This window comes from Apodemus sylvaticus, chromosome 1, assembly GCF_947179515.1.
Source record: "Apodemus sylvaticus chromosome 1, mApoSyl1.1, whole genome shotgun sequence".
In the NCBI taxonomy this organism is placed as follows: Eukaryota; Metazoa; Chordata; class Mammalia; order Rodentia; family Muridae; genus Apodemus; species Apodemus sylvaticus.
The window spans coordinates 4,971,382-4,997,876 of NC_067472.1; the positions used below are offsets into that span (position 1 = coordinate 4,971,382).

At 46.6% G+C, this 26,495-nt stretch overlaps 1 protein-coding gene and 1 non-coding gene across 3 annotated transcripts in view; one reads left to right on the forward strand and one right to left on the reverse strand.

Annotated features, from left to right (window-relative positions):
• Positions 1–6,378, reverse strand: part of Habp2 (hyaluronan binding protein 2) — a 34,458-nt gene extending 28,080 nt beyond the window's left edge. For both annotated transcript variants that reach the window (XM_052183048.1, XM_052183039.1), the window contains exon 1: positions 6,245–6,378. In XM_052183048.1, coding sequence (XP_052039008.1) covers positions 6,245–6,313 — 69 coding nt within the window. In that variant the 5' untranslated portion in view covers positions 6,314–6,378. The remainder of the gene's footprint in view (positions 1–6,244) is intronic.
• Positions 6,379–19,674: 13,296 nt separating this feature from the next.
• On the forward strand, positions 19,675–19,806 carry LOC127676554 (small nucleolar RNA SNORA17). The gene has a single exon (XR_007976023.1). It is a non-coding gene; the product is annotated as a small nucleolar RNA SNORA17 (small nucleolar RNA).
• Positions 19,807–26,495: the final 6,689 nt, after the last annotated feature.

Genomic DNA, 26,495 nt, shown 5'->3' on the forward strand with positions numbered 1-26,495 from the left:
TGGAGACCTGCCGGAAGCCCTTCACAGAGAGGAGCTGGACAGGCCCCCTCAGGGAGGAAGCTGACTCCGGGGAAGTGGCTAGTGGAAGATTTGGGAGGACTTTGGGGGCACATATGAGCTCAGGTCCACTAGTTCTAACCCTCTGCCATAGCTCACAAGGACTCCAAGTGGTTCCCCTGCTACAAGGGCCAGAGCTGTCCCATTGGGCTCCTGCTTAGCTGCCTGAGAGCTATGTTTCTTGTGACAAGAGCAGGCAGAGATAGGCAGGGAAGACAAGAAAGCATCTCATCTCAGGACCTGGAACACTTCTGGTTTAACGCCTCTAGGTTTACACTATAATGCATAGGGACCCTGTGGAGATCTGGGACCTGCAGGAACCTATGGGTACAGGTGGGACCAGAAAATGCGGTCTTAACCAGGGGCTGGCGACTCTGACCTTTGCCCCTGTTTTTATTATTTGTGTGTGTGTGTGTGTGTGTGTGTGTGTGTGTGTGCATGTGGAGACCAGTGTCATATGTCCCCTGAATGATAGCCATTTCTCTTAAACCCAGGAAACCAAGGGTTCATCTTTTTCTTGTATGGCTGTTGATTAGTTTCTTACCTCAGTTTCCTCAATTATAAAGAATTTCTGGGTTGGGGAAATGGTTTAGTCAGTAACATGTTTGACATGCAAGCATAAATACATGGATTCAATTCCAAAGAACCCGTGTGGAAAGCTAGACACGGCAGTACCATGTGCCTGTGATCCCACGGGTGAGGGGTGGAGACAGCAGGATCCCTGGAGCTGGCGGGCCAGCCATCTTAGCTGAGTAGGTGAGCCCCAGGCAGAAGAGAGGGAGTGGGGGAGAGAGGAGGAGGGAGAGGGAGAGGGAGAGGGACAGGGACAGGGACAGGGACAGGGACAGGGAGAGGGAGAGGGAGAGACTATCTCAAAATATAAGGAGGGAGCTTGGTATGGTAGCGTGCGTCTTTAACTTTGGCAATTGGGAAGCAGAGGCAAGTAGAGCTCTCTGGTTTCTAGGCTCCTCAGGGCTACATAGTGAGAAAAAAGAAAAAGATGATGAGTGACAGGGGAGATCTCTAACACTATCTCCTAGCCTCCATAGGTTTGTACATTCATGCACACATGCGTGCACACTCATGTGCACATGCACATACACTCATGTACATATGCATGCATGTACACTCATCTGCATGTGCATATATACTCATGTACACATGCATGCCTGTACACTCATGCACACATGCATAAAAATACACTTGTGCACACACATTCGTTTACACTCATGTACACACATGCATGCACACACTCAGTTACACTTACACACACCCATGTACACACTTAGGTACACACACATGAATGTACACTCACTCACATACACACATGTGCATGTACACATACATACACATGTATATACACTCAGGAAAGTAATAAAAATAAATCTTAAAAACTAAAGTAGTTAAAGGTAAGTCTGTTTAACAAAAGTATTAAGACATCAGCAGAGGCTGTGGCAGAATTTCTGAAGCAGACTCAGCCGTGACTGAAGTTTAATTACTTGGTTGTCTGGCATGACTGATTCTTCTGATGTCAGGAAGGGGAGCTTCCTGGGCTGAAGGGAGGCTGCCAGGAGGAACCAATTTCACCTCTTAGTGGAAGCCTCAGTGTAAGCAGGAATCAGCGGCCATACTCTAGCCTGCCACCTCTGGTTCCACATCAAAGAGACCTGTCATCTTTGGGTAGAGCCTGGTGTGACCACCCACCAATGTCACCTTGGGTATAAACCTTGAAACTGGCTTTGGAGAGGTGTGTCTGAATCCAGCTTTCTGACTTGCTGTGGGCACCATCTTGGACGGGTTACCTTGTCTCTGTAGTTTGCTTTATTATCTATGAAATTTACCATGGCCCTACCTCGTGGACTTGTCAGGAAGTTTAAACCACAAGAAATATGCGGTAAAAGTCGATAAATGGTGGTGGTACTGTGACGAGATATCAGTGTCAACAAGTTTATTTTATTGCTGTTATTTTCAAATTGCTTGGTGCACAGCGTGGGAGGGGCAGGCCCAGGAGAGCCCTCTCAGCACAGAGTCCTCCAGGAACTCCTTTGTTGGGTCGATCACAGGCGAATCACAGCCCCTCCCTCGCCATTTTTCCCTGGGATCTTTGCCAAACCCTAAGCCAGGAAACTTTGTTATATTAATTATGAAGAGAAAACATGTTTTATTTAAAATCCCGGCTGCTGAGTTTTCTGCCATGCTGTTTCTCTGTGACAGCAGAACTTCTTTTGCATCTGGGAAACCCTAATGCACTTAGAATATAAATATATCCATGCTTACACACGCATGCGACTTCAGCGACCTGATTTCCCTAAATACCAGTGTACATTGCAAAGCTAATGAGATGGGCTCCTGCTTGCAATCAAGTTTTTGTTTTGGGGGATTTTTTCCCCTTAAATTTATGAGAAGTTTCAAGGGAATTCAATCTCTCCCCTTTTCCAGAAATCCTTGCCTGGATTGGAGAAGAGGAGACACCAGGCATGAAGAAGCTGCATTCTGGGGGTGCTGGTGTTTCACCCAAAAGGGGACTCACGGGTTCTACCCTGGGGCCCATGTGGATTTGAGTGCTGAGACTGGGGACTGACCCATTCCAAATTGGCATTAATACTTCGCCTTCTATGTGTTTGAGCAAGAACCGTATAAGTCTACTCTGCCCCTGGACATCCTGTCTTCTTCCTTCTTTCCTTCCCTCCTCCCTCCTTCCCCCTTTCCCTCCACCAATAAGGCAATGAAGAATACAGAGGTGGTCCACAGACATCCCCTTCAAGGTGCGGTGTGGACAGGAACGTGTGCTCACTGTTACCAGAATATGCAACTTGTATGAAACCTTGGAAATCTCTCTCCCTAGTTGAGATATTCTGCTTCTTAAATGCTGCCTGGCAACTGAAAGACAAAGGAAATGCTCTGCTGTCTGACCATCTTCTCTACAGGCAAAACTAGGCCACAAGCAGAATCGTGTACTCCACACTCCTAACGTACCTCTCCTCTGCACAGGCTGTTTCTGTGGTTCGGCCCCTGGGAAGATTCCAGAAGTCAAAGAGTACAGATGTGTAAGCAAACAGGCATTTTGCCCACATGTCCCTTTTGTGCAGTAATGGAGAAACCAGCATCTTCACAGAAGCAGGACAGGACTTACAAGCATTATTCTCTCATTCTGACCCTGAGGTAGAATTTCACTGTGGTCAAGCCCAGTGTACCTCCCGCCCCCGCCGAACGTTCTAAGAATCACTGTTGAAGAGATTTCTAAGGCAGTGCCTGGCTTTTTGGCAGCTGGGTGGTCTTCCCATAAGGATGAGGGTCAGACAGACTCTGTCTCAGGCCTGGTACAAGAGAGGCTAGTGGCTCTGCTCCAGTCCTGTTTCTTCTCTGGAGAACAGGAATAATGTCACACAGCTATATTGGGCATAGACTGTCAAAATGATTTGTAAAATAAGTGTGTACAAACCAGTCTAGACTAGGCATGAAGGCATATGAAGGATGCCTGGAGCTCACTGTGTGGTATCTGAGAATTAATTTCTAAATAAAATCTCAGGCAGAGGTCTGGGAAATGCTTAGCAGCTAAAGGGGACTGGTACCAAGCCTGACAATTTGAGTTCAAATCCTGGAATCCACAGGGTAGAAGGAGATACCTGATCCTCACAGGTTGTCCTTTGGTCTACACACACACACACACACACACACACACACACACACACACACACACACAGTGATGATGATGATGATGATGAAGATGATCATGATGATGATGATAAATGCTTTTTAAAGAAGAGCCTCTGATGCACATGATCCTAAGGATAAGTTAGCATGATGCCTGAGGCAATACTGATGCCAAGGCTCTCTTCTTTCAATTCCAGAGGCACCTGAAGCCCGTTACCCTCTACCCTGCAAATGACCTTACCTCCTGTAAGGTTGTGGTTCCTGGTACCACGAGCACCAAGAGGTCTTGTACTTAGGGACCCAGGCCTATCCTCTAAAGGATTAAAGTTTAACCGTGTCATTTCCAAGCTATGGGACTTGGGGCTATGCTATCCAGTTCTGTAAGTGTGAAATGGGAACCATCACAGTAGCTATGGCTTGGCGCCCTTTTGGCAGTGAACCAAATCATAGCAAACTTAGGGGCTAGCACTGTGGACTGGCTCTATTACATGATATCAGTTCATTATATTATTATTATTGTTATTATTATTATTGATACAATATCTGGCCTCATAGGACAAGCTGGCCCATGTAACTCACTATATAGCCAAGAGTGGCCTGGAATTCATAATCCTCCTGCCTCAACCTCCTGAGTGCTGAAAGACAACTGGTTATTATTTTTAGCTACATAGAAGAGGCCACCCAGTCCATCAGGCTATGTGGCTTTGTCCCCAATGAAGCCTCAAACTCTTCCAAGCATCCAACTTGGCTACTTTGCCCTAGATGCAGTGTGCCAGCCCATGGAACATGAAAAGACTTCCAAGCCATCTGTTTGGCACACATCTGGGTAAGAAAACATACGAAGACTGCGAGTCCTCTCTTTGGAATCGACTAAACTCATTGCCCGAGGCTAGCCCTCATATGTTTTCTTTTATCCATTATTGACTTACAGTTTCATTGATAACCATAAAAATTCCCTGGATCTTACAAAAAAAAAGTGTGTGGGAGGGTTGGGGGCTGGGGCAATGTTATCCTTTTGTGAACCTCAAACATTGTAACAGTGTGTCAACCCTTCCTGCCTACAAACTTTCCGCTCAGTTGTTTTCTGCTGGTTTCTCTCTGGGCCTCTGATAATTCCCACTGCCTTTTTGTACCCCTGTGGGTAGCTGCTCTTTCTGAGGCCCAGGTGCCCACCAAGAAGTTACAAGACCAGATCACTGGACTTGATAGCTATCTATAATTGCAGCCACCACCCCCATAGTTTGGAAAGAAAATCCTTTCTAAAGCAAATCACTTGGCTAGCGAACCTGGGACTAGGAAAGGTGGCTGACAAGGTGAGGTGTGGCCATTATCTTATGGACGTGCTAATAAGAAAGGCTGGAGTTTAACTCCATTCCCTCAGGAAACAGTCTAAAAGGAAAATCCAATTCAAAAGTGCTTAACCGGATACAAGAAGTTTCCAATGACTCCCACCCTCTCCTGTCTCTCTTCCAAATCTCCTCATCAAAGGACTATGCTCTGATTTTTATAGGGGAATTACTCTCAGTCTGGGCATTTTCTCTGAGAAGAACTGACTCAAGGGTGGGGATCGGCTCTCCAGTAAAGAGTTTGCCTCCTGCACACGATAAACTTCTTGGGTTCGATCAGAAGCAGCAGCACAAAGAAAAAGCTAAGGTTTACTAAAAGCCACCAGGTCTGCAACCTTTTGTCGCCATGACTCTTACCACACAAGCAGTTGGTTGTTGGCGATTCCTTCACAGCTCGGGGGAGATTGTTATGACTGTTTATCCCACAGTTATGCTGTGACAAAATCAAGACTGTTTCTGGTGCCAAGGCTCAACACTCAAGCCTCGATCCACAACCAGCGTGGAGACCCCAGGAAGCTCTGCTCCCTGCTTGGCTGGGTCAGCATCTCCACCAAACTCATTCAACCCGAAGGACTCAGTCCCCTGGTCAAAGGCCCCTACAGTTTCCCTTTCTGGCCACCACAAGCTCCCTGGGGCCCTGTCTCCTCCTCCCTGTCTCATCTACCATGGTCATGGGGAAAAGAATAGTAAGTAGTAACTGTGGGGCTTCTCCACAAATCCAGGACAGTTAAGTAAGTCCTTTGCTGGGCTCGTTTCTGCCACTGAGAGTCCTCAGTGTCAGCCCCAGATTGCTGATAATCTGACATGGGAGCTCAGGCTGGGACCCTAATCTTTCCTCCTGGGGACAGAGTATGTAGCTTTCTTTCCATGACTTCTCAGAGGATTCCTTGATGTCCATGCCAGATTTCATCCCTGCTACAGAGTATTTGTGTGCCCTAGTCACCTCTGTGGGGATGAATTTGGAGAGGCTCTGCCACAAGAGCTCATGTCACACACATGCCATTACAAAACCGACTGCCCAGAAGTCCGTGGTACAGCCTGTTTAGCTCTTGTGGTCAGGACACACAGGACTTGGCAACACCAGCCTTTCCCAATTTAAGATTTCTCTTGCTTCTAACCCAGATGGTTTGATTTTGCTAAAAACCGTCAGAGTCTCTCAACCATAGAAATATGAGGTGACCACTTACCCCGACGACTGCCTTCCCCACCAGGGCGATTAGCAGCAGAACACGGAGCACCAACATCCTGACAAACATCTGTTCAGTTGGAGGCCTCTCTGTTCTCTCCCTCTACAGCTTCTCTTCTTGTCTATTCCTTTGGGGATAGGGGTGGGGGTGGGGATGTCAGTCTCTGGGGATTCCGGAACAAATGAAGAAGGTGCAAATTATTAACTAGGCATCAAATACTGTTTAATGTTTTGCAAACCAACTATCTTGATTAAACAAATGGCAACTTGGGGGTTGGGCAGAGTCAAGGGGTGCCTTGTCTTCTGCAGAAAAAAAGAAAGTCTCCAAAGATAGCGGCCAAAATAAAGAGCCGTATGGCTTGTGGGTGCAGATAGAAGCTGGGGAATGTTTGGTGCTGTAGATCTGGGTGCATGGGTGGCGTCTAAGGCACAGGATAAAGGACTCCAGATCGAGCAAGAACTTCTGACACTTCTGAAATTACTGCTAGAATTCTGATCTTCAAATCTCAACCAGAATGGAGGCATGGATGGGCCCCTACTAGCATCACACCTTATATTCATGAACGATAAATTAAAGAATGCCAAACTGCTATTGACAAACATTGATCCTGGGCCCTTTGAAGTGCTGCCCACAGCTGCTTGTTGGCTTCAAAAGTTTTCTTTTAAATCTCATTACATAAGGCTTTCACTTTTGTTGGAGACTTTCTTCAACCAGGGGTCAGGAAAAACAACCATGGTGCTCCCTTTTGGGACAATGGTTCCCAGTGTCCCCTACCTAGCAGCACAGGTTGCTGGCAGACATGATGGCCTGGGAAGGATGGGTTCTTGTGGACTCAATCGATCTCAGCTCGAACGGATCCCACGCTCCTGCCTGTCCACAATAATCTATGCATAGGCTCCAGGAATCCTCCAACCTGAGTCTCCAATGTAGGCTTGATTTGGTGCCAAGTGACTCATGGTCGATACTCACATCTCACGTCAGCCACCCCCCAGGACACATGCACTCATGCTGCTCAGCCAGAGGCTGTCCTTCCCTCTAGAAGCCGGAGACCATGGTTGTGAGCCCCACAGGCTCCTTGTGGGGTGTGTGTGCTGAAGTCAAAGGTACTCACTAGATGGGTTCTGCTTTGCAAACTTCACAAGGTTGTCATGAGGACAATTTCCCCTAGCTCACCGGTATCTCTTCTCTCTCTGCCCCCTTAGATGGAATGTTCCTGAGGCTGAGGGAGATGACCAGTGAGAGCCCCTGAGATAGATGGACACCCAGTAAATTTAGGAACATGAACAGGTGAACAATTGGTTCAGTAGTTGGGCATTTTATCTCAAGATGAACAGCCCAGAAACAAGCAGAAGCGGATCTATGTGGAGACCAAATTAGCTGTGAAAAGGCAGAGGGTGTGTGTGTATGCGCGCGCGCATATGTGTGTGTGTGTGCGCGCGCGTGCGCGTGCATGCGCGTATGTGTGCATGTGTGTATGTATGTGTGTATGCATGTGTACGCGTGTGTATGTGTGTGTACTTTGTGTGTGTGTGTGAGAGAGACAGAGAGAGAGAGAGAGAGAGAGAGAGATTAAACCTAAGCTCATCATTTCAGCCAGACTAGACTGTCTGGCCAGCAAGTGTGTGTGATCTTTCTGCCTCCATCTCTCCATGCTGCGGTTTGAGGTGTGTGCCACCATGCCTCGCTTTGATGTGGGTTTGGGGATCCAAATTCAGGACACTTTGCCTACCAAACCCTACGCCAGGCTTCCAGCTTCATTCTTAAGGAGCAGGTTGAGATTGGAAAGGTAAATCAGTTAACTTTAGTTGGCGGCGGTATGCACAATAGACAGAGAAGAGGTCAGTGGTATAGAAACCACACAGACGGAAGCTTTAAGAAGACAGGGAGGTGACGGTGGCAGTCCAGTGGGTCCCCAGGGTGTTCTGAGGGTGCTGCCTGTGGTTATGTGATCATAAAGCAACGTGAGAGGCCGTGGAAGTCATCCCCAGCCTTCCGAGTTTGAAGGAAAAGCATCTGCAAACAGGGAGGGGTAAAGCAGCCGCTCTGACTCTCCAGCTCAGCATCTCTGTTTCTCTCTAGTTTCAGGTACTAGTGAATCTCACTTGGTGGAGAGATTCCCAGAAAACAAGCCAAAAATGTCCCTTCTTGTTTCAAAAGGAAGGGAGCAGGGCCTGTTCGCTCCTCATCTCTGTGGGCTGCACCTGTTGCTCTATCAGGACATCTTTCCTTAGTTAAAAAATAATGGGACAATTTTTCACTTTTTTGTAATAACTACAGGCCTCCAACACAGTCTCTTATTTCCCCAAGGTTTTATTATCACAATAATGTGAACTGAATACATGTCTACACTGCACCCTCTAGAGATCATTCTCTAGAGGACAGTCCTTTTAGTTCCCTAGGATGAAGGGACTGGCTTACTGTGTAATCTGTGCTTAGCTGTGGAGTTGAGTCAGAGCCATGTGAGAGCCCCAGTTTTCTCCCTTGGTGCTCTGGGGTGGAGGTTTCAGGTGTGCCCACTGGTCTGTGTTCTGGGCACTCTGGGTGTCAAGTTCTCATATGTTGGGTTACACAGCTCTCAATGGAGCCTTGTCTTGGGCAACAAGCTTGGGACACTGTTTTCCACTGAGCTGCTCCTTCTGGAAAAACACACAGAGTCCTGGCCAGGATGGTTCCTTTCTGATGTGCCTGGGACTCTTGTTAACAGAAGCCATATGTCGTGACTGAACGGACATGACTCATGTTTGCTCCTTGTCTTCAAAGCCAGTCTTCTTCCTGCTAAGCCTTCAGTATGGCGAGACAGCAGTCTGAGAGAAATGGCAGCCTGGGACAGACACATAACAGCCTAGGACAGAGAGATAGCAGCCTTGGACACACAGACAGGAGCTCGGGAGAGACAAGAGCCTGGGGGAGACAGCAACCTAGAATCAGAACAGATCTAGGGTCCAGCCTCTTGGCCACACCTAACACATAACTTGGGGCCAATCATCTACCTTCTCAGAGCTTCAGTTTCCCACCTGTAAAATGGGAACAGTTTCCTTTTCGTGGCATTACTGAGAGGTGCGCAGGAGCAGGCAGGGCCAAGGGCTTCATGCTTAGTGATGGGACTAGCAAGAGAATATTCTGCGTGGAAGCTGAGCCTGTGCCACAGCGCTCCAGACCCAAATACCATCGGAAGGGAGCTTGTCTCCCAGGAGTGCTGACAAGCCTGTGAGCACAGCTAAAACCACCACTTCTGCTCAGAGGGACCCACCTGGAGACTTCAGGTCACAGGAACCAAGGAACCACTGGGGTCAGGATCCTTCTTCCAGTTTCTATCTGCACCCTGGAGCTGACCCTGTTCCACGACTCTCCATACCCAGATTCCTCCCAGAGAGAACTGGTCTCCCAGGAGTACTGACATACAGGCTTACAGGAGGGACAAGCCACAGTCAGAGACAGCAAGACCAACTAACACCAGAGATAACCAGATGGCAAGAGGCAAGGGCAAGAACATAAGTAACAAAACCAATGCTACTTGGCATCATCAGAAGCCAGTTCTCCTAACACAGAAAGCCCTGGATACCCCAACACACCAGAAAAGCAAGACTCTAATTTAAAATCACATCTCATGATGATGATGGATGACTTTAAGAAGGACATAAATAACTTTCTTAAAGAAACACAGGAGAACACAGGTAAACAGCTAGAAGCCCTTAAAGAGGAAACATAAAAATCCTTTAAAGAATTACAGGAAAACATAACCAAACAGGTGAAGGAATTGAACAAAATCTTCCAGGATCTAAAAATGGAAATCGAAATAATAAAGAAATCACAAAGGGAGACAACTCTGGAGATAGAAAACCTAGGAAAGAGATCAAGAGTCATAGATGCAAGCATCACCAACAGAATACAAGAGATAGAAGAAAGAATCTCAGGTGCAGAAGATACTATAGAAAACACTGACACAACAGTCAAAGGAAATGCAAAATGCAAAAAGCTCCTAACTCAAAACATCCAGCACATCTAGGACACAATGAGAAGACAAAACCTAAGGATAATAGGTATAGAAGAGAATGAAGATTTCCAACTTAAAGGACTAGTAAATATCTTCAACAAAATTATAGAAGAAAACTTCTTTAACCTGAAAAAAGAACGCCAAATAGATTGGACCAGAAAAGAAATTCCTCCCAACACATAATAGTCAAAACATCAAATGCACAAAACAAAGAGAGACTATTAAAAGCAGTAAGGGGAAAAGGTCACATAACATACAAAAGCAGACCTATCCAAATTACACCAGATTTCTCACCAGAGACAATGAAAGTTAGAAGATCCTGGGAAAATGTTATACAGACCCTAAGCGAACACAGAGAAACGCCAGTCCAGACTACTATACCCAGCAAAACTCTCAATTATCATAGAGCGAGAAACCAAGATATTCTATGACAAAACCAAATTTACACAATATCTTCTGCAAATCCAGCACTACAAAGGATAATAGATGGAAAACATCAACACAAGGAGGGAAACTACACCCTAGAAAAAGCAAGAAAGTAATCTTCTTTCAACAAACCCCAAAGAAGATAGTCACACAGACATAAAAATAACATCAAAAATAGCAGGAAGCAACAATCACTATTCCTTAATATCTTTTAACATCAATGGACCCAATTCCCCAATAAAAAGACATAGACTGACAGACTGGATACATAAGCAGGACCCAGCATTTTGCTGCACATAGGAAATGCACCTCAATGTCAAAGAGAAATACTAAGTCAAAGTAAAGGGCTGGAAAACAATTTTCCAAACAAATGGTCCCAAGAAACAAGCTGGAGTAGACATTCTAATACCGAATAAAATCAATTTTCAACCAAAAGTTATCAAAAAGGATAAGGAAGGACACTTCATACTCATCAAAGGAAAAAAAGCTACCAAGAAGAACTCTAAAAAAAGAAACTTCACAAAATTGAAAGCACACAAAATTACACCTCACACAATAATAGTGAGAGAATTCAACGCCCCTCTCTAATCAATGGACAGATCATGGAAACACAAACTAAACTTCAACACATTGAAACTAACACAATGGACCAAATGGATTTAACAGATGTCTATAGAACATTTCATCCTAAAACAAAAGAATATACCTTCTTCTCAGCACCTTCTCCAAAACTGACCATATTTTTGGTCACAAAACAGGCCTCAACAGATACAAGAAGATTGAAATAATCCCATACATCCTATCAGATCACCATGGACTAAAGCTGATCTTCAACAGCATCAAAAACAACAGAAAGCCCACATACACATGGAAGCTGAACAACGCCCTACTCAATGATAATTTGGTCAAGGAAGAAATAAAGAAAGTAAAGACTTTTTAGAACTTAATGAAAATGAAGGCACAACATACCCAAACTTATGGGATACAATGAAGGCAGTGCAAAGAGGAAAACTCAACTCTGAGTGCCTCCAAAAAGAAACTGGAGAGAACATACACTACCAGTTTAACAGCACAACTGAAAGCTCTAGAACAAAAAGATGCAAATATACCCAAGAGGAGTTGACAGCAGGAAATAATCAAACTCAGGGCTGAAATCAACCACGTAGAAACAAAAAGAACTATACAAAGTATCAATGAAACCGGGCGTGGGTTCTTTGAGAAAATCAACAAGATAAATGAACCCTTAGCCAGACTAACCAGAGGGCACAGAGACAGTATCCAAATTAACAAAATCAGAAACTAAGAGGGATATAAACAACAGAAACTGAGGAAATTAAAAAATTCATCAGATCCTACTACAAAAGCGTATATTCAACAAAACTGGAAAATCTGGATGAAATGGACAATTTTATAGACAGATACCAAATACCTGTTAAATCAGGATCAGATAAACCATCTAAACAGTCCCATAACCTCTAAAGAAATAGAAGCAGTCATTAAAAGTTTCCCAACCAAAAAAAGAAAAAAAAAATCCCAGGACCAGATGGGTTTAGTACAGAATTCTATCAGACCTTAGAGAAGACCTAATACCAAATACTCTTCAAACTATTCCACAAAACAGAAAAAGAAGGGACACTACCCAATTCATTCCATGAAGCCACAGTTACACTGAGTATTCTCCCTTGGAGATGGAATGGTTTCTGTCTAATCAGGAACCTGCCACAATTTCCTTTCGCAGAGGATTTCATGAGAGATTATTTTTCTACTTCTATCATGTTTAATGTTCCAAACAGATTTTAAAAACTGTTTGAGTGCATATTACTTTTGGCTTCAGAAGATATCATGTATATTTAAGAGGCATTTAACTATTATAAATTATTTTGATGATTTAAAAAATTTCAATTCTGAGTAGTATATTTTAAAATAAGTTTTATTAGTTTAATAAAAAGTAGTGATGTATTAGAGAGAGAGAGAGAGAGAGAGAGAGAGAGAGAGAGAGAGAGAGAGAGAGAGAGTAGAGCTCTGCAGAACGTGTTGCCTGTGACATCCAGACTTCCCCGTGGGATGGCCACCACTTGAGGAAGGCCTGCATTCTTAACTGGCCTCTCTGGGAGGAAGGTGAACACATTTTCCGAACAGTCCAGAGAGTATAAAATTTCAGGTTGTTTCTGGCCACAAATGCAACCACGGGCCAGGTCAAGTCAAGAACGTGGTTATGTTCCAGTGTAAGTGTGCCAACATCAGGGTTACACTTTCACAGGGAGGCTGTAGAAGGAGGCCCACAGACAACACACACAGTACTCTGGACAAGAGGGGAAGGCCCTGGACTGATGTCTTCCTCACAAAGCTAACCCAGAAGGCAAGTACCTCGATTTCTCATGGCCACAGCAGTGTGGGTCTTTGTGGAGTGAGAGATGAGCGTTCAATAAGCCACTCAAGCTGCAAGCCTTTACAAAACACAAAGATGGGGGAGGTTCTAACCACTGTGGGTGGTTACACTTCTGGGTTGGTGGCCCTGGGCTTTATAAGAAAGCAGACTGAGCAAGTTAAGCAAGTCAGTAAGCAGCACCCCTCCATGGCCTCTGCATCAGCTCCTGTCTCCAGGCTCCTGCCATGTTTGAGTTCCTGTTCTGGCTTCCTTCAATGCTGTGCTACAGTGTGGAAATATAAACCAAATAAACCCTTTCCTCCCCAACCTGTTTCTTTTCTTTTTAATTTTCTTTTTTTTTATTTGTTGAATATAATCTTCATTTACATTTCCAATAGTAAACTCTTTCCCGATTTTCCCCCTCCCCTAAAAACCCCAACCCCTCCTCTCACCCCCTGCCTCCAAGCATATGCCCCTCCACCAGACACACTCCCACCTCTCCCCCCTCGATTTCCCTTTGTTGGGGCATCTATTGAGCCTTCACCTGGCCAAGGACCACTCCTCCCACTGACGCCCGACAAGGCATTCCTCTGCCACATTTTTGCTTGGAACCATGTGTACACCCCTTGGTTGGTGTTTTAGTCCCTGGGAGTCCTGGGCTTCTGAGTGACCAACTTCGTTGTTCTTCCCATAGGGCTGTAAACCCCTTCAGCTCCTCTGGACCAACCTCCAACTCCTGCATTGGGAACCCCATGCCCAGTTCAATGGTTGGCTACTAGTATCTGCCTCTGTATTTGTAAGGCTCTGGCAGGGCCCTTCCAGAGACAACTATGGCATGCTCCTTTTGGTATGCACTTCTTGTCATCCATAGTAGTGTCAGGATTTGGTGACTGTTTATAGAATGGATCCCCAGGTAGGGCAGTCTCTGGGTGGCCTTTACTTCAGTCTCTGCTACACACTTTGTCTCCTTTATTGCTCCTGTGAGCATTTTATTCCCTTTCTCAGAGGAACCAAAACACCCTCACTTAAGTCCTCCTTCTTCTTGAGCTCCCTGTGCTGGGTGAATTGTAACTTCTTTATTTTGAGCTTTTGGGCTAACATCCACTTATCAGTGAGTTCATACCATGTGTGTTCTTTTGTGATTAGGTTACCTCGCTCAGGATGACACTTTCTAGTTCCATCCATTTGCCTAGGAATTTCATTAACTCATTGTTTTTAATAGCTGAATAGTACTTCATTGTGCATTTATACCACATTTTCTGTATCCATTCCTCTGTTGAAGGCCATCTGGGTTCTTTCCATATTCTGGCTATTATAAATAAGGCAGCTATGAACATAGTGGAGCATGTGTCCTTATTACATGTAGGAGCATCTTCTGGGTATATGCCCAGGAGTGGTATAGCTGGGTCCTCAGGTAGTACTATGTCTAATTTTCTGAGGAATCACCAAACTGATTTCCAGAGTGGTTGTACCAGCTTGCAACCCTACCAACAATGGAGAAGTGTTCCTCTTTCCCCACATCCTCTCCAGCATCTGCTGTCCACTGAGTTTTTCTTTTCTTTCTTTCTTTCTTTCTTTCTTTCTTTCTTTCTTTCTTTCTTTCTTTCTTTTTTTTTTTTTTTTTGGTCCCCTGAGTTTTTCATCTTAGCCATTCTGACCGGTGTGAGGTAGAATCTCAGTGTTGTTTTGATTTGCATTTCCCTGATAACTAAGGATGCTGAACATTTCTTTAGGTGCTTTAGAGCCATTTGAACTTCCTCAGTTGAGAATTCCCTGTTTAGCTCTGTACCCCATTTTTAAAATAGGATTATTTGACTCTCTGGAGACTAACTTCTTGAGTTCTTTGTATACATTGGATATTAGCCCTACGGTTAGTAGGACAAAATGGCAACCAACAAATTGGGAAAAGATCTTTACTAACCCTAACCTGTTTCTTGACCACAGTTTCATCACAGCAATAGAAATCCAAACTAGGATAGTTGGATTTTAAATAAACATCCTTGGTCTCTGTATGGTCTAAGCAGAGATGACTGAAGTCACAGGCATGGCCAGGTAGCTCATGAGCACATGACAGATGCTCAGTATATTAACCAATACCCAAGAGAAAGCCAGAATACTGTTGTAGGAACACTTGTTCAATATTGCTTTAACTATATCTGAGTTTCTGATGGAGAAGGAGACATCTGATCATCTGTCATGGTTACACCACACAAAAGCCACGTTTATAGGTGAAAACTGGTTCCCTGCCCCCATGGACAATTTTTATCTTTAAGAAAAGTCAGGATCCAATAGGCACAGACCTGAGTTGGATGCCCAAGATGGGAAAGCTCAAAGACACTGAAAACCCTGAATTCCTGGTTGTGCTTTGGTGTGGCCCTGCTGCGAAACTGAACCACAAGGCCGGATGGACTTGTGACAGATATCCTCTTCTTCAAGACAAGTTTTGGATCTCTAGCACACAATGTTGCTTAGCCAGTACGAGCTAAAGGATGGAAGGAATGACTTGCCTCTCCCAAGCTGGCCATTTTCAGGAGTACAGCACACACACTGACCTTAAAAGTTAGGCTTGGAAATCACTGAGTTCTTCCTTTTCTCCTCCCCAACCCAAGTCACAGGCATATTTCGATCTCCAGAAAGATCCTCAAGTCTCTCCAGTCCTGTGTGCCCTGTTAACGCACTCGTGCCCACGTGGACACCACCTATTGGTTCCCCTCCAGCAGCCCCCATGTCAGCAGCCTGCTTTCACTTCTGTTTGCTGTTACACTCATTTTCCAGCCACTAAAAGCCAATGTGATTATGTCACAATCCTGTGTAAAACTCTTCAGTATCTTTCTTTTGAACTGTGAACAAGCCCCTCATTCTACCAAGACCCTGCACCGCCTTCACCAACCTTGCTTTGTGCTCTGTCACATAATTAATGTGCTTGTCTCCTTGTCTTATCATTATCCTCCCACTTAAGGCTTGTCATGAAACAACCATTGATAAATATCTGATAGATAGATACATAGGTGAGGGGTGGGAGATAAGTAGATGTGTTAGTTGGTAGAGAAATGGTTGATGAATGAATGAATGAATGAATGAATGGGTGGGGAGTAACTAAGAGGATGTATGAATGGGTGGATGGACAGAGGGATAAAATAATAGATGGACAAAGGGATAAATGGATCAGTAGATGGAAAGATGATATAGAGAGGTGAATGGGTGGGGCTTTCGTCTGGCTGGATAAGTGAATTGATATGTGGGCAGAGAGGTAAATATGTGAATAGATGTATATATGGCTATATGCATGGATGAGGGCTGGACAGATATATGGACAAGTAAAGATGAATGTATGTATACAGGATAGATGGATGGATGGATACAGGGCTTGATAAATAGATGGACGGATGAAGGAATATCTTTTGGCCAAAGTTCATGGTCAAGTGATGAGCTCCAAACTCTGGCATGATCCCTTTTGCCACATGGGCTGTAGCCTGAAGTTACTGGTAGTTCTGACTTCTATGCACCATGAGCTTTGGAGAGATATGGGAGCCCTGGTGTAGCCCAACCCTGTCTGAAGCACACACCATAGCTCCCTCCCCAGTACTTGACTGGCTTGTTCACATTTTGTGCCATTCCTTTAAACTTTCAGTGGGACTTCAATCTTCCCCCTCACATTTCCAATTTCCTCTGTTCAGATGGTTTCTAAGGCAGGGAGCCTGCTTCTCCCCTGGTCGCTCCCATCCTGCCAATCAATTCTGTGGAAACACAGCCTAGCTGCTTGGATCTGCACCCTCCCAAAGAGCCATCACCTGGGCTGTGTGCTCTGTCTCTCAGTGACATCTTTGATTTATTAAACATTTTTTAGTAAAATTCTGCATTTGTTTAGCAAATGGAAAATCCTCTCCCTCCCATGAAATAGAAAACCTGAAAGAGAAAGGGATCTAGAGATTTGGATGTCTAGATTTGCTATTTTTCTGAATACAGTGTACCAATATTTTCAAAGCCTCTTCACTTTGAAGGAAGAGGGACATTTGAGTCCCTCTCTAAAATGAATTTCTAGACATTTTCTGGCATTGCTGGCTTCCCAAAGTACACGTGTATGCTGGAGATTATCTTCAGTCTGGGTTAGCATCAGACTGCCAATAAAAAAAAACACTGGCTTGCTGAGTTACACTGGGCAAGCCACTTAATCTTTCTGAGTCTATCTTAAATGTGTTTTTGTTTGTTTGTTTGTGTTTGTTTTGCTTAAATGTGCATGATGGTATTAGCAACAATTCCTGAAACACAAAAGATGCTTAATTTGTATTAATTAGCATTTTCTACTTTAAATTTTCATTTTCCTTTGTAGGACTAGGGACCGAAATCTCGCCTATTTAGGTAAGAGCCCTACCACCATGTTGTACCCCAGCTCTCTTTTTCACCTTTGTTTTGAGACAAGTGTGTCGCCAAGTTGCTGAGGTTGGCCCTGAACTCCCTTTGTAGCCTTGGTTTTGAGCCCGTGATCCCCTTGACTCAACTTTCCAAGTCCTAAGATTATTATACATGTACCGCCATGCCTGGTTTGTCTGTAATTTCTCATGGAAAATGTGCAACCATGGACCTTATGTAAAGTGACACTATTTGTCATGTGGAGATTATCTTCATCGAGAGAGAGAGTGTGTGTGTGTGTGTGTGTGTGTGTGTGTGTAGTACAGGCTTTGAGCGTGTGGATGGAGTTGAGAAGATCAACTTCACTCACAGCCCTTGGTTCTGAGTTTCAGGTTCTTCGTCTGTGACTTGGGGGATATTAGAACACACCTTATAGAATTAGGATGGGCCAAGTTCCAAGTGCGTGGGTTCATTGAGAACAGGAAGCAGCTCACCCTCCAATGTCTGCAGCAGGGTCTTCCATGATAGTTCCTCTGGGTCCAGTCAAGCAAGCCAGGAAACAGAGTGGGATCCATTTTACAGTCTCAGGTAGCAGCACCAGGAGCCCTTTGGTCAGCATCAAGACTGTTCTTAAGACACTTCAAATAAATGAACCATACTAAAGGTAGACAGTTACATAAAGGAACAAACAGACGCCATTACCACAGTCTGTGCAGAATGAAATATGTGGTAAGAAGGCTGTCTGTCTGCTGCCCTTACTGTGGACAGTCAGGGCTACACGATCCTACCAGTGGCTGACTGTGTTTGCAAAATAACCCTTTCCCTAAATGCACTGTGAGAATGTCTGAAAAGTCAGCCTGAGGACCAACCGGACCCTCTCCCTGCGTGGCCTCACGCCTCTGTGCGTGCTGGAGAAATGCTTTGTGGGTAAAGCCACTCTCTGTGTTGCAAGAGTGGGCAGGGGAGAGGCCTAGCCCACTGCCAAGAGTCCCTGGCTGCTTCCAAGGGAGCCTGGGAAGGAGTGGCTGGCTTAGGTCAGTCTACAACCTCTAAAGGTTTGAAGCTGTGCTTGGCAGGTGGTGTAGACCCGAGCTTTAAGCTGTCACTTCCCTATATGTGAAACTGACGACCAAGTCCCTGAATTTCAGAAGACAGGGCAGTGTGAAATGAAACTCGGTCCGTGGGTTGGGGTTAATCTTCTTGGAGCATCTCTGTAGCCTGAAACAAATGAGAGTGACTTCCTCGCACCCCAGGAACCCCAGCTGTAAACTACAGCTTATTTGACCCATGGAGACAGTGCTGTTATCTGGGGCCAGCATGGCTCAGGACTGCAACGCCCCGTGAAAGCCGGCTGTCTGTCCTTTCCTTGTTCCTCCTGACCGGCTAGCTCCCCGGACTGCTGCGTATTGATCATGGGTATGATTGTCCTCTGTGCCCTGCAGCTCTTCTGCCACCGTGTCATCCCTGCTTGTCAAATGGCCCCGCAGTGGGCAGTTTTGTCTCGTGAGTGGCTCTGCATCCCTGGAGTTTTAAGTCGTCCTCTGGCCTGCTGACCAAGCTTGCCCTCCGGCAGAGAGGCATGAGGGAGGTGTGAAGGAACCAGCTGAGGCGTGTGCACCTGTCAAGTAGCCTCCACCTCGGTCTTCTCAGCCCCACCTCAGCTGCAGGCCTGTGGCCGAGGCTGTAATATCTGTGCTGGGCTTGTGTAGCTGCCTATGGCTTTTCAGCCTTGAAGTTCTGCTTTCACCGTGATGGAAGGGCCTGAGAGGTCTGGTGTCACCACTGCTTGAAGCTCACCAGTGTTGCTACACTGTCCACAGGACAAAGGTCAGATGGATTAATGTGACACAAGAGGCCCTGCTAATCTGTTCTCGACAGCTTGTGTTCCCTCCCCAGCGCTCCAAGCTCCTCTCATGCCTGTCTCCTGACAAATGTCTTCTAATGTCTCCATTGGAGGGAGGGCTTCTCAATATCTGGCCTTGGAGAGAGTCCCACATGCCATTTAAAACCAAAACTCAAAAGCTTTATCTTCCCTGGGATTCAGAGCGAGCTCTCTACCTACAGGTGGGACACATTGGTATCTTGCCTGTCTGTGGCCTTAGGACCCTGGTGGGCCAGCCACTCGTGGGAGCCCTTTGGGTCTGACGCCGTGGTTGGTCAGTGCTAGGCATTGTCGACTAAAGGTATAGAAATGGATTCATCACTTTATGGGTGTGTGAGAAAAACCCAGGTCTCAGAGGGGTGATTTTGAGGGGAGAAGGAAAGAGAAAGAAACAGCTTAGAAACAGAGCACCTGCCCCTAGAGGCCGAGCAGGTATGGCTGCTGTGTCACACAGGCATCAGTAGGTGGCAGAGAGCAGAGAGGCTATGTCTACGCTCTATGTTCTGACCTGTAAACAGCTGAACGATTAGTAGCCTAACATTCCCTGAAAAAAAGAGAGCCTGAGACGACCACCGGTCTGGTGCCAGGCAGGTTCAGATGGGGACCCAGGATGGGGAACAAGCCAGAAACTAGAACTCTGCCTGAGACTGTGGGCCCAGGGTGGGAGTGAGCCCAAGACAGACGACCCTCACAAGGGGCCACTTGGGTGGTCCCAGGCAAGGACAGCACTGTGAAACCCACACAGGGAGCTAGCCCAAGACCACCACAAGTCCAGAGCTGTGCAGGCGTTGTGGAGCAGACCATGCGCAGGATGACCCCCTGCTTGGCCCCATGATGTCTGAGTAGAGTATGGAACTCCTGAGACCATTCCTGAGATGATCTCAGACACTCCGAGACCCAGGGGAGTGAGGAAGTGGAGAAGAGACAGGGAGAGGAACAGAATGGAGACTCGAGGGTAGTGAGGAACAGCCTGAAGTACACAGTTTGCCATGCCACCTGGGACTATTGTGGGCTCTTGACCTGTACTGCCCCTGGGGGGCCACATCTGGATACCTGGGGCACCACCACAGACCAGGCAGATGTCCCCGGTCTGGGCACATATTGATGTCTGAAGGCTGTGAGGAAGTGGCTCCACCCCTTACGGGGCATTGTGGGAGAGCTGGACCTACTGCTCATCTTCTATGCGGTGGTGTGGATAAGGGAGACATACCCTCCCACCCCCCCATCCCTCACCACCTTTGGTAGATGGAAGACCTGGCCCTGGGGTCCTCAGAACAGGAAAGCTCTCCCTGCCCCTCATCTGCTGCAGCACTGAGGAGAAGGCCCTGTACCTCACCTGGGCAGCAGTGTAGACCTGGCCCTAGCTGCAGGGTTTGCTGGTGAGCTAACCCCGGAAGCCATGAGACACTCAGCAGGCTTAACAGCTAGAAAAGCTCTCAGGCCCAGATCTAGGGCTTTGGATCAACTCATCCCAACATCTACCCCATTGATGAGCTGCTGGAGTGTAGGAAGAAGCTGGAGTGTCCTGACATAGGACAGTACTGATAGAGTAGCAGAAGCCAGAGCCTCGTACCAGACCAATGAGTCATAGTGGTGATTATTTGCAAGTGAAGAAGTGTGGACAAAGGGTGACACACTACAGATTCCACCTCTAGATTTTTTCTCTGTGGTGGGGGGAGGTTGCCAGGATAGAGGGTGGGTATGAAGGGATGGGGAGATGAGTGGGATTGGGGTGCATGATGTGAAACTCACAAAGACCTTTAGGTCATTGCACAAAAGAAAGAAAGGAAGGAGGAAGGCAGGAAGGAAGGAAGGAAGGAAGGAAGGAAGGAAGGAAGGAAGGAAGGAAGGAAGGAAGGAAGGAAGGAAGGAAAGGAGGAAGGAAGGAAAAAAGAAAGGAAAGGAAGAAATAAGATGGTAGGTCTCCAAATTTGGTCCAAGTCTATTCAGATGTTGATCTTTATAGCTGAGTCAACAGCTAAGTCTGCAGCAGCCAATGAATAAGGGACATCAGTAGATGGGTCTGTGGAAACTGATCCTCTCTTACAGGGTCCCGCTGGGTCACCTTGGCTGATGTCACTCAGATTGAGCTCAGACTGGAGGTTCCTCTGCCTTCGCCTCCTTGGTGCTGGGACTAAAGGTCTGTGCCACCATGAGATTCTTAACAGAGAGAGGCCTCCCTACATTCCCACTGCTCATGGTCTGTCTTAGTCTATTCCTGCACAAACATCATGGCCAACAAGCAAGTTGGGGAGGAAAGGGTTTATTCAGCTTACACTTCCACATTGCTGTTCATCAGTAAAGGAGGTCAGGACTGGAACTCAAGCAGGCCAGGAAGCAGGAGCTGATGCAGAAGCCATGGAGGGATGCTCCTTACTGATTTGCTTCCCTTGCCTTGCTTAGCTTGCTCTCTTATAGAACCCAAGACTACCAGCGCAGGGATGGCACCACCCACAAGGGTACCATTGATCACTAATTGAGAAAATGCCCCACAGCTGGATCTCATGGAGGCACTTCCCCGAATGATGCTTCTTTCTCTGTGATAACTCCAGCCTGTGTCGAGTTGACACACAGAACCAGCCAGTCCATGGTCCTTTGGTAGGCTGAGCCTCCTTCTGGCACCATTCACATCATTGTAGGTAGCTTATCCCGAGGCCTGTTGTTCAAGGAACATTTTAGCATAGGTGCTAAGGGCTTGGCTCATGGGGCCACTGTTTGCCGGTTCTCTTACATTGTGATACTTGACATTAATATGAGATCTTGGAGATAAGAAAGAAAGAAGAGGTTATGGTTAAACAATATTGTATTTGTCGAGTCGAGGAGGGCTCAGTTGTAGTGATTAGTGTTTATATCAACTCGACATGGGTGAGAATCATTTTGAAAGCGAGAACCTTAGTGGAAAAAATGATCCTACCACATTGGCCAGCGGTGAGCCTGTAATATCGTTTCTTTACTGATGGTATAGGTGGGCTCCTCCTCCTAGGGATAGTACCACCTCTAGGTGTATGGTGCTGGATGGTGGGAGAAAACCAGCTGAACCGCCACCGAGAACAAGCCAGAAAGCAGTACCCCTCTGTGATCTCTCCTTCAGCTCCTGCACCCAGGTTCCCGCCCTGAGTTTCTTCCCTGACTCCCCTGAATGATGGCCTACAAGCTGTCAGAGAGAAATAACCCCTTTCCTCGACCGGTGGCTTTTAGTCATATTGTGTTATCACAGCAGTAGAAACCCTAATTCAGGCACTAGTGTGCAGTCTGTTGAAGTGGTTTGAATTAGAATGCCTAGGAAAGAGCACTTGCTGAGGCTGAGCACCCCAGTCAGCCAAGATCCTGGCCCTGGACGGGGAACAGAGGCACATCAACAGCCTGCAGTTAGTGTACTTTAGTGATGGCTTCACATGGCAGGGGGGGGGGGGTTTCTCATGAACCAGACATTCTTTTCTCATTCCTTCTCACAAACACCTAACAAATCACAACAGAACCCATGGCACACATTCCTGGTTTGTTTCCTAAGAAGAATCATACTCTTCTGAAGCTAAGCTTATCTCACTGTGGCCCTTGGGACTTTGCGGTCACCCTGAAGCCGGTGCACCCCAAAGGCCTCTGAAGCCAGGTCTCCTTTTAGGTGGGCTTCTTCTGGTCCCTTCTTATGACATCGGCTCTCTGCTCTGTTCTTTTTGCAGAGCTTACTTTGGAACGATTACACTGCACATAGCTTCAGACCCCGAGAGGGCCAACTCTAACATGGAGAACTGTCAAAAGTGAGCACGTTTCTGAGAGATCCTTAATCCACAAGTGATAATTTGATCAAGTGGCAGGGATGGCTCACTCTGGCTTGCAAGGACTGACTGCACCTCCTGCCCTCAGATGGCAGCTTGAAGTCAGCCGCGAGGGGAGATTATAACCCAGGGATTGCTGGATGCTGTAAGAGCCAGGTTCAGGTTCAGCAGCACGTCAATGCACCTGCTTGAAATGAAGACCAAGGAGGCCAAGTCTGTTTCAGTGCCCACCATAGAGTGGTTGGGATGTGCTAAGGAGGACTTCTTAGGAAGGTTTGAGTCAGACTTCCCCGTGATTACAAAATAGTGGGCTGGGGGCAAGGGTGGATCCACACTTAGTTACCCAGATAAACGCACTGATAGAACAATGGCTTCCAAAAGCCTCGTCCAGTGAATCCAAACTGCCTATGTCAGGTGGAACTTTGGAGATGCAATTAACTATGTGGCTCTTGTTGCAGAAATGTGAATTTGGATATCTGGTGGGCCCAGGGTTTTGTTGTTTGTTTGTAAAGCTGTGAATCCTTAACAGTAAGTGGAAAAGCTTTCCTGGCTGGGTCAGAAAGATGCCAGTGTGTGAGAGGCAACCTTGTAAAGACATAAGAGACCATGAGCCCGTGGCCTCACCAGGCAGAAAAACAGCCTGCTGCTGAGAGCTGGCAAGACAGAGACTGCTGAGGAAAACAGCCCAGCCTCCACTCGAATCTAATCCACAGAGACCTGTGGCTTGGTAGCAGCACGCTTGCCTTAGCACGCATCAAGTCCTACGTTCAATTCCCAGGTCTATATAAAACGGGTATTGGCAGTCCTTGCCTATATTCCCAGCATATCAGAAGTCCAAGGTTATCCTCTGTCCCCTAGGCCAGCCTGGGGTATGTGAGACCTTCTCAGAAAGGAGTAGGGGTAAGTAAGAGGAATCAGAGTGGAAGCTGATTCCAGAGGACTGGTATCAAGTGACAAGACAGAAACAATGGCAGTTATAGATGAAAGACATGGGGCTACAAGCTCAGATGGCCACAGAGCAGGCAGATAACTGGCAATGAATAGGAGGAGGAATGGTGGCAGGTGGGTGGGAGCAGGGCAGAGGGAGGGTGGGCGGTCATGGTGTTGAACTTCAGGGCCAAGGAGGATGTAGAGTTAGTGAAGGCCTTTGGTCCATCTAGACAGCCCACCTGCATCAGGACCCTGCTGGAGTATGGTCTCCAGTGACCAGAGAGTTTGACCTGGAATAAAAAGCCACCAGTGTTTTCTCCACGCAGGTTGTCTGCCTGCATGCTGCGCACACCAGACCAAACAATTCCATGTGGGGCTTTATTTAGTGTGGGGCAAAGGGGCAGCGGGTGGAAAGAAGGAAGGAAAAGAAAGAGAAAGAGATGCTACCCAAATATATACAGTTGATGATGTAATTACAGGTAAAGGTAAGCCCATTGAACTCTGGGTATATGGTGGCTGTTGCCTTGGCAACAGGCCTATAAGTCGCGCTGTGCTTATTGCCGCCTATATGATGTCACAGGTCTCAGTACTAGCAACCAGGAGCCTGGAATCCATCAGATGTCTAAGAGTGAGTGACAGCCTGTCTTACGGGTCAGCCTCCTTTCCTGGTTCAGGGTTCCCCATTCCCGCCCCCCCCCCAAGCCCCTTACAGTAGATTAAGCCCAGAGTGGTAACAAAATTCAGCAGTAGAGACCTGGAGTCAGAGGTGGGTCCTGGGCTACTGTGGCCCAAGTGGTTATTATGAAAAGGGAGGGCGGTGACCACACCCTCAAAGCCCACTCCCACCTTTAGAGAAAGAGAAAGATGGCACTTAGCTTCCCCCAGAGCCCTGGCCTTGTTGCTGAGGGAGCCAAGTGAGGGGGGAGGGAGGAGGGCTGACCAGAGGCTGCAGCCTCATTCTTGCAGGCTCCTATTTTGCCTATGCCTACTCAGACTTTGCAGGAGGAGGACGATTATTTGAATCTCTTGTCAGAAACTTATCTGTGTGGATAGAATTCGTTATTCCCCCCCCCCCCCCAAGCTACTATCTACCTATCTATCTGGGGTAATTGATTCTTACTTTTCCTATAGCAGTAGATTGAATTTGCTGAGGAAGCAATTCTAAATGGTAAATCCCACAGACAGAAACAATCAAAGCTGGAGTGATTGTCCTCTGAGATTTCCCTCAGTGGGATTTTCCACCCCCAAAAAAGGGTAGACTGCTATTCCTGACAGAGAGCATGGCCAGTCCCGCCACTGCTGGGGCCATGAGGCCAGAGGCTTCTGTTCCAAGCGAGGCTAAGTGGGTTCTGGGTCCACTGCTTAAGGCACGAGTGACCTTGGGTGAATCAATGCCCAATGTCTTGAAGTGGTGCTGAAACAAAATACTGGAGGAAAAACAACTTAGAGAATGTTTATTCTTGGCTTGTAGTTCAAGGCATGGTCTATCATGTTGGGAATGTAATGGCGGCAGGATCTTAAAACAGCTAGTCACACCAACTTCACAATCAGGAAACAGAAAGAGGTGGATGCAGAGGTTCAGCCCAGACCTCGTGCGTGGGATACCGCTGCTCACATCCATAGTAGCTCTTACCGCCTCAGTTAACTGCTCTGTAAAGACCCTCACAGACATGCTCAGAGGTGTGTTCCTCACTGACTCTGAAAGTTCAGTCAAGTCAACCATCACATCAAGGAACACATCAAGGATCCGTTAGACTGGCTACAGGCTGTGGTCAAGCCAGTCCCACAACGGCTGCCTACTAATAGAAAGTCCAAAGGCTGGGTATCTCAGCTGGTCTTCAGTGCATGCTAGAATCCTGAAGAAGTAGCATCTAATGCAGCGGAGGGATGAACTTGCCAGAAAGCGTGAGGGCAAGCAGGCAAAGAACTTGAGCTTGCTTGACATTGTGATGTCCTTCCTGTGTCTTCTGCCACCGGAAAGTGTGGTCCAGGTTAAAAGTGGTTCTTCCCACTTCAAACAATCTGGATCAAAGGGGGTCTTCCCACTCCAGATGGTTTAATTAGGAGAATTCCAACACTGGTGTACCCTGCAGCTTGGGTTTTAGTTAATCCCAGATGCAGTCAAATTGACCACCAAGAATAGCCATCATGGCCGTCACAATCGTCAAGCAACCTGTCATATCCAAAGCTCTGTCCCTTTAGAGCGGTGGTTCTCAGCCTTCCTAATGCTACAACTCTTTAATACAATTCCCCATGTTGTGGTGACCCCCTCAACCATAAAATTATTTTCATTGCTACTTCATATCTATAATTTTGCTATTTATGGATTGTAAATATCTGTGTTTTCGGATAGCGACCCCTGTGAAAGGGTCATTCAGGCCCCCAAAGGGGTCTCATCCCATAGGTCGAGAACTACTGTTTTCGACTATGGCTCCATTAGTGTTGCTGAGGAAGTGCCTGAAGACACCGTCTATCTCTTGCTCTCAGTTGACTTGAAATCTCTAACTTGGGTGGCGACACCACTG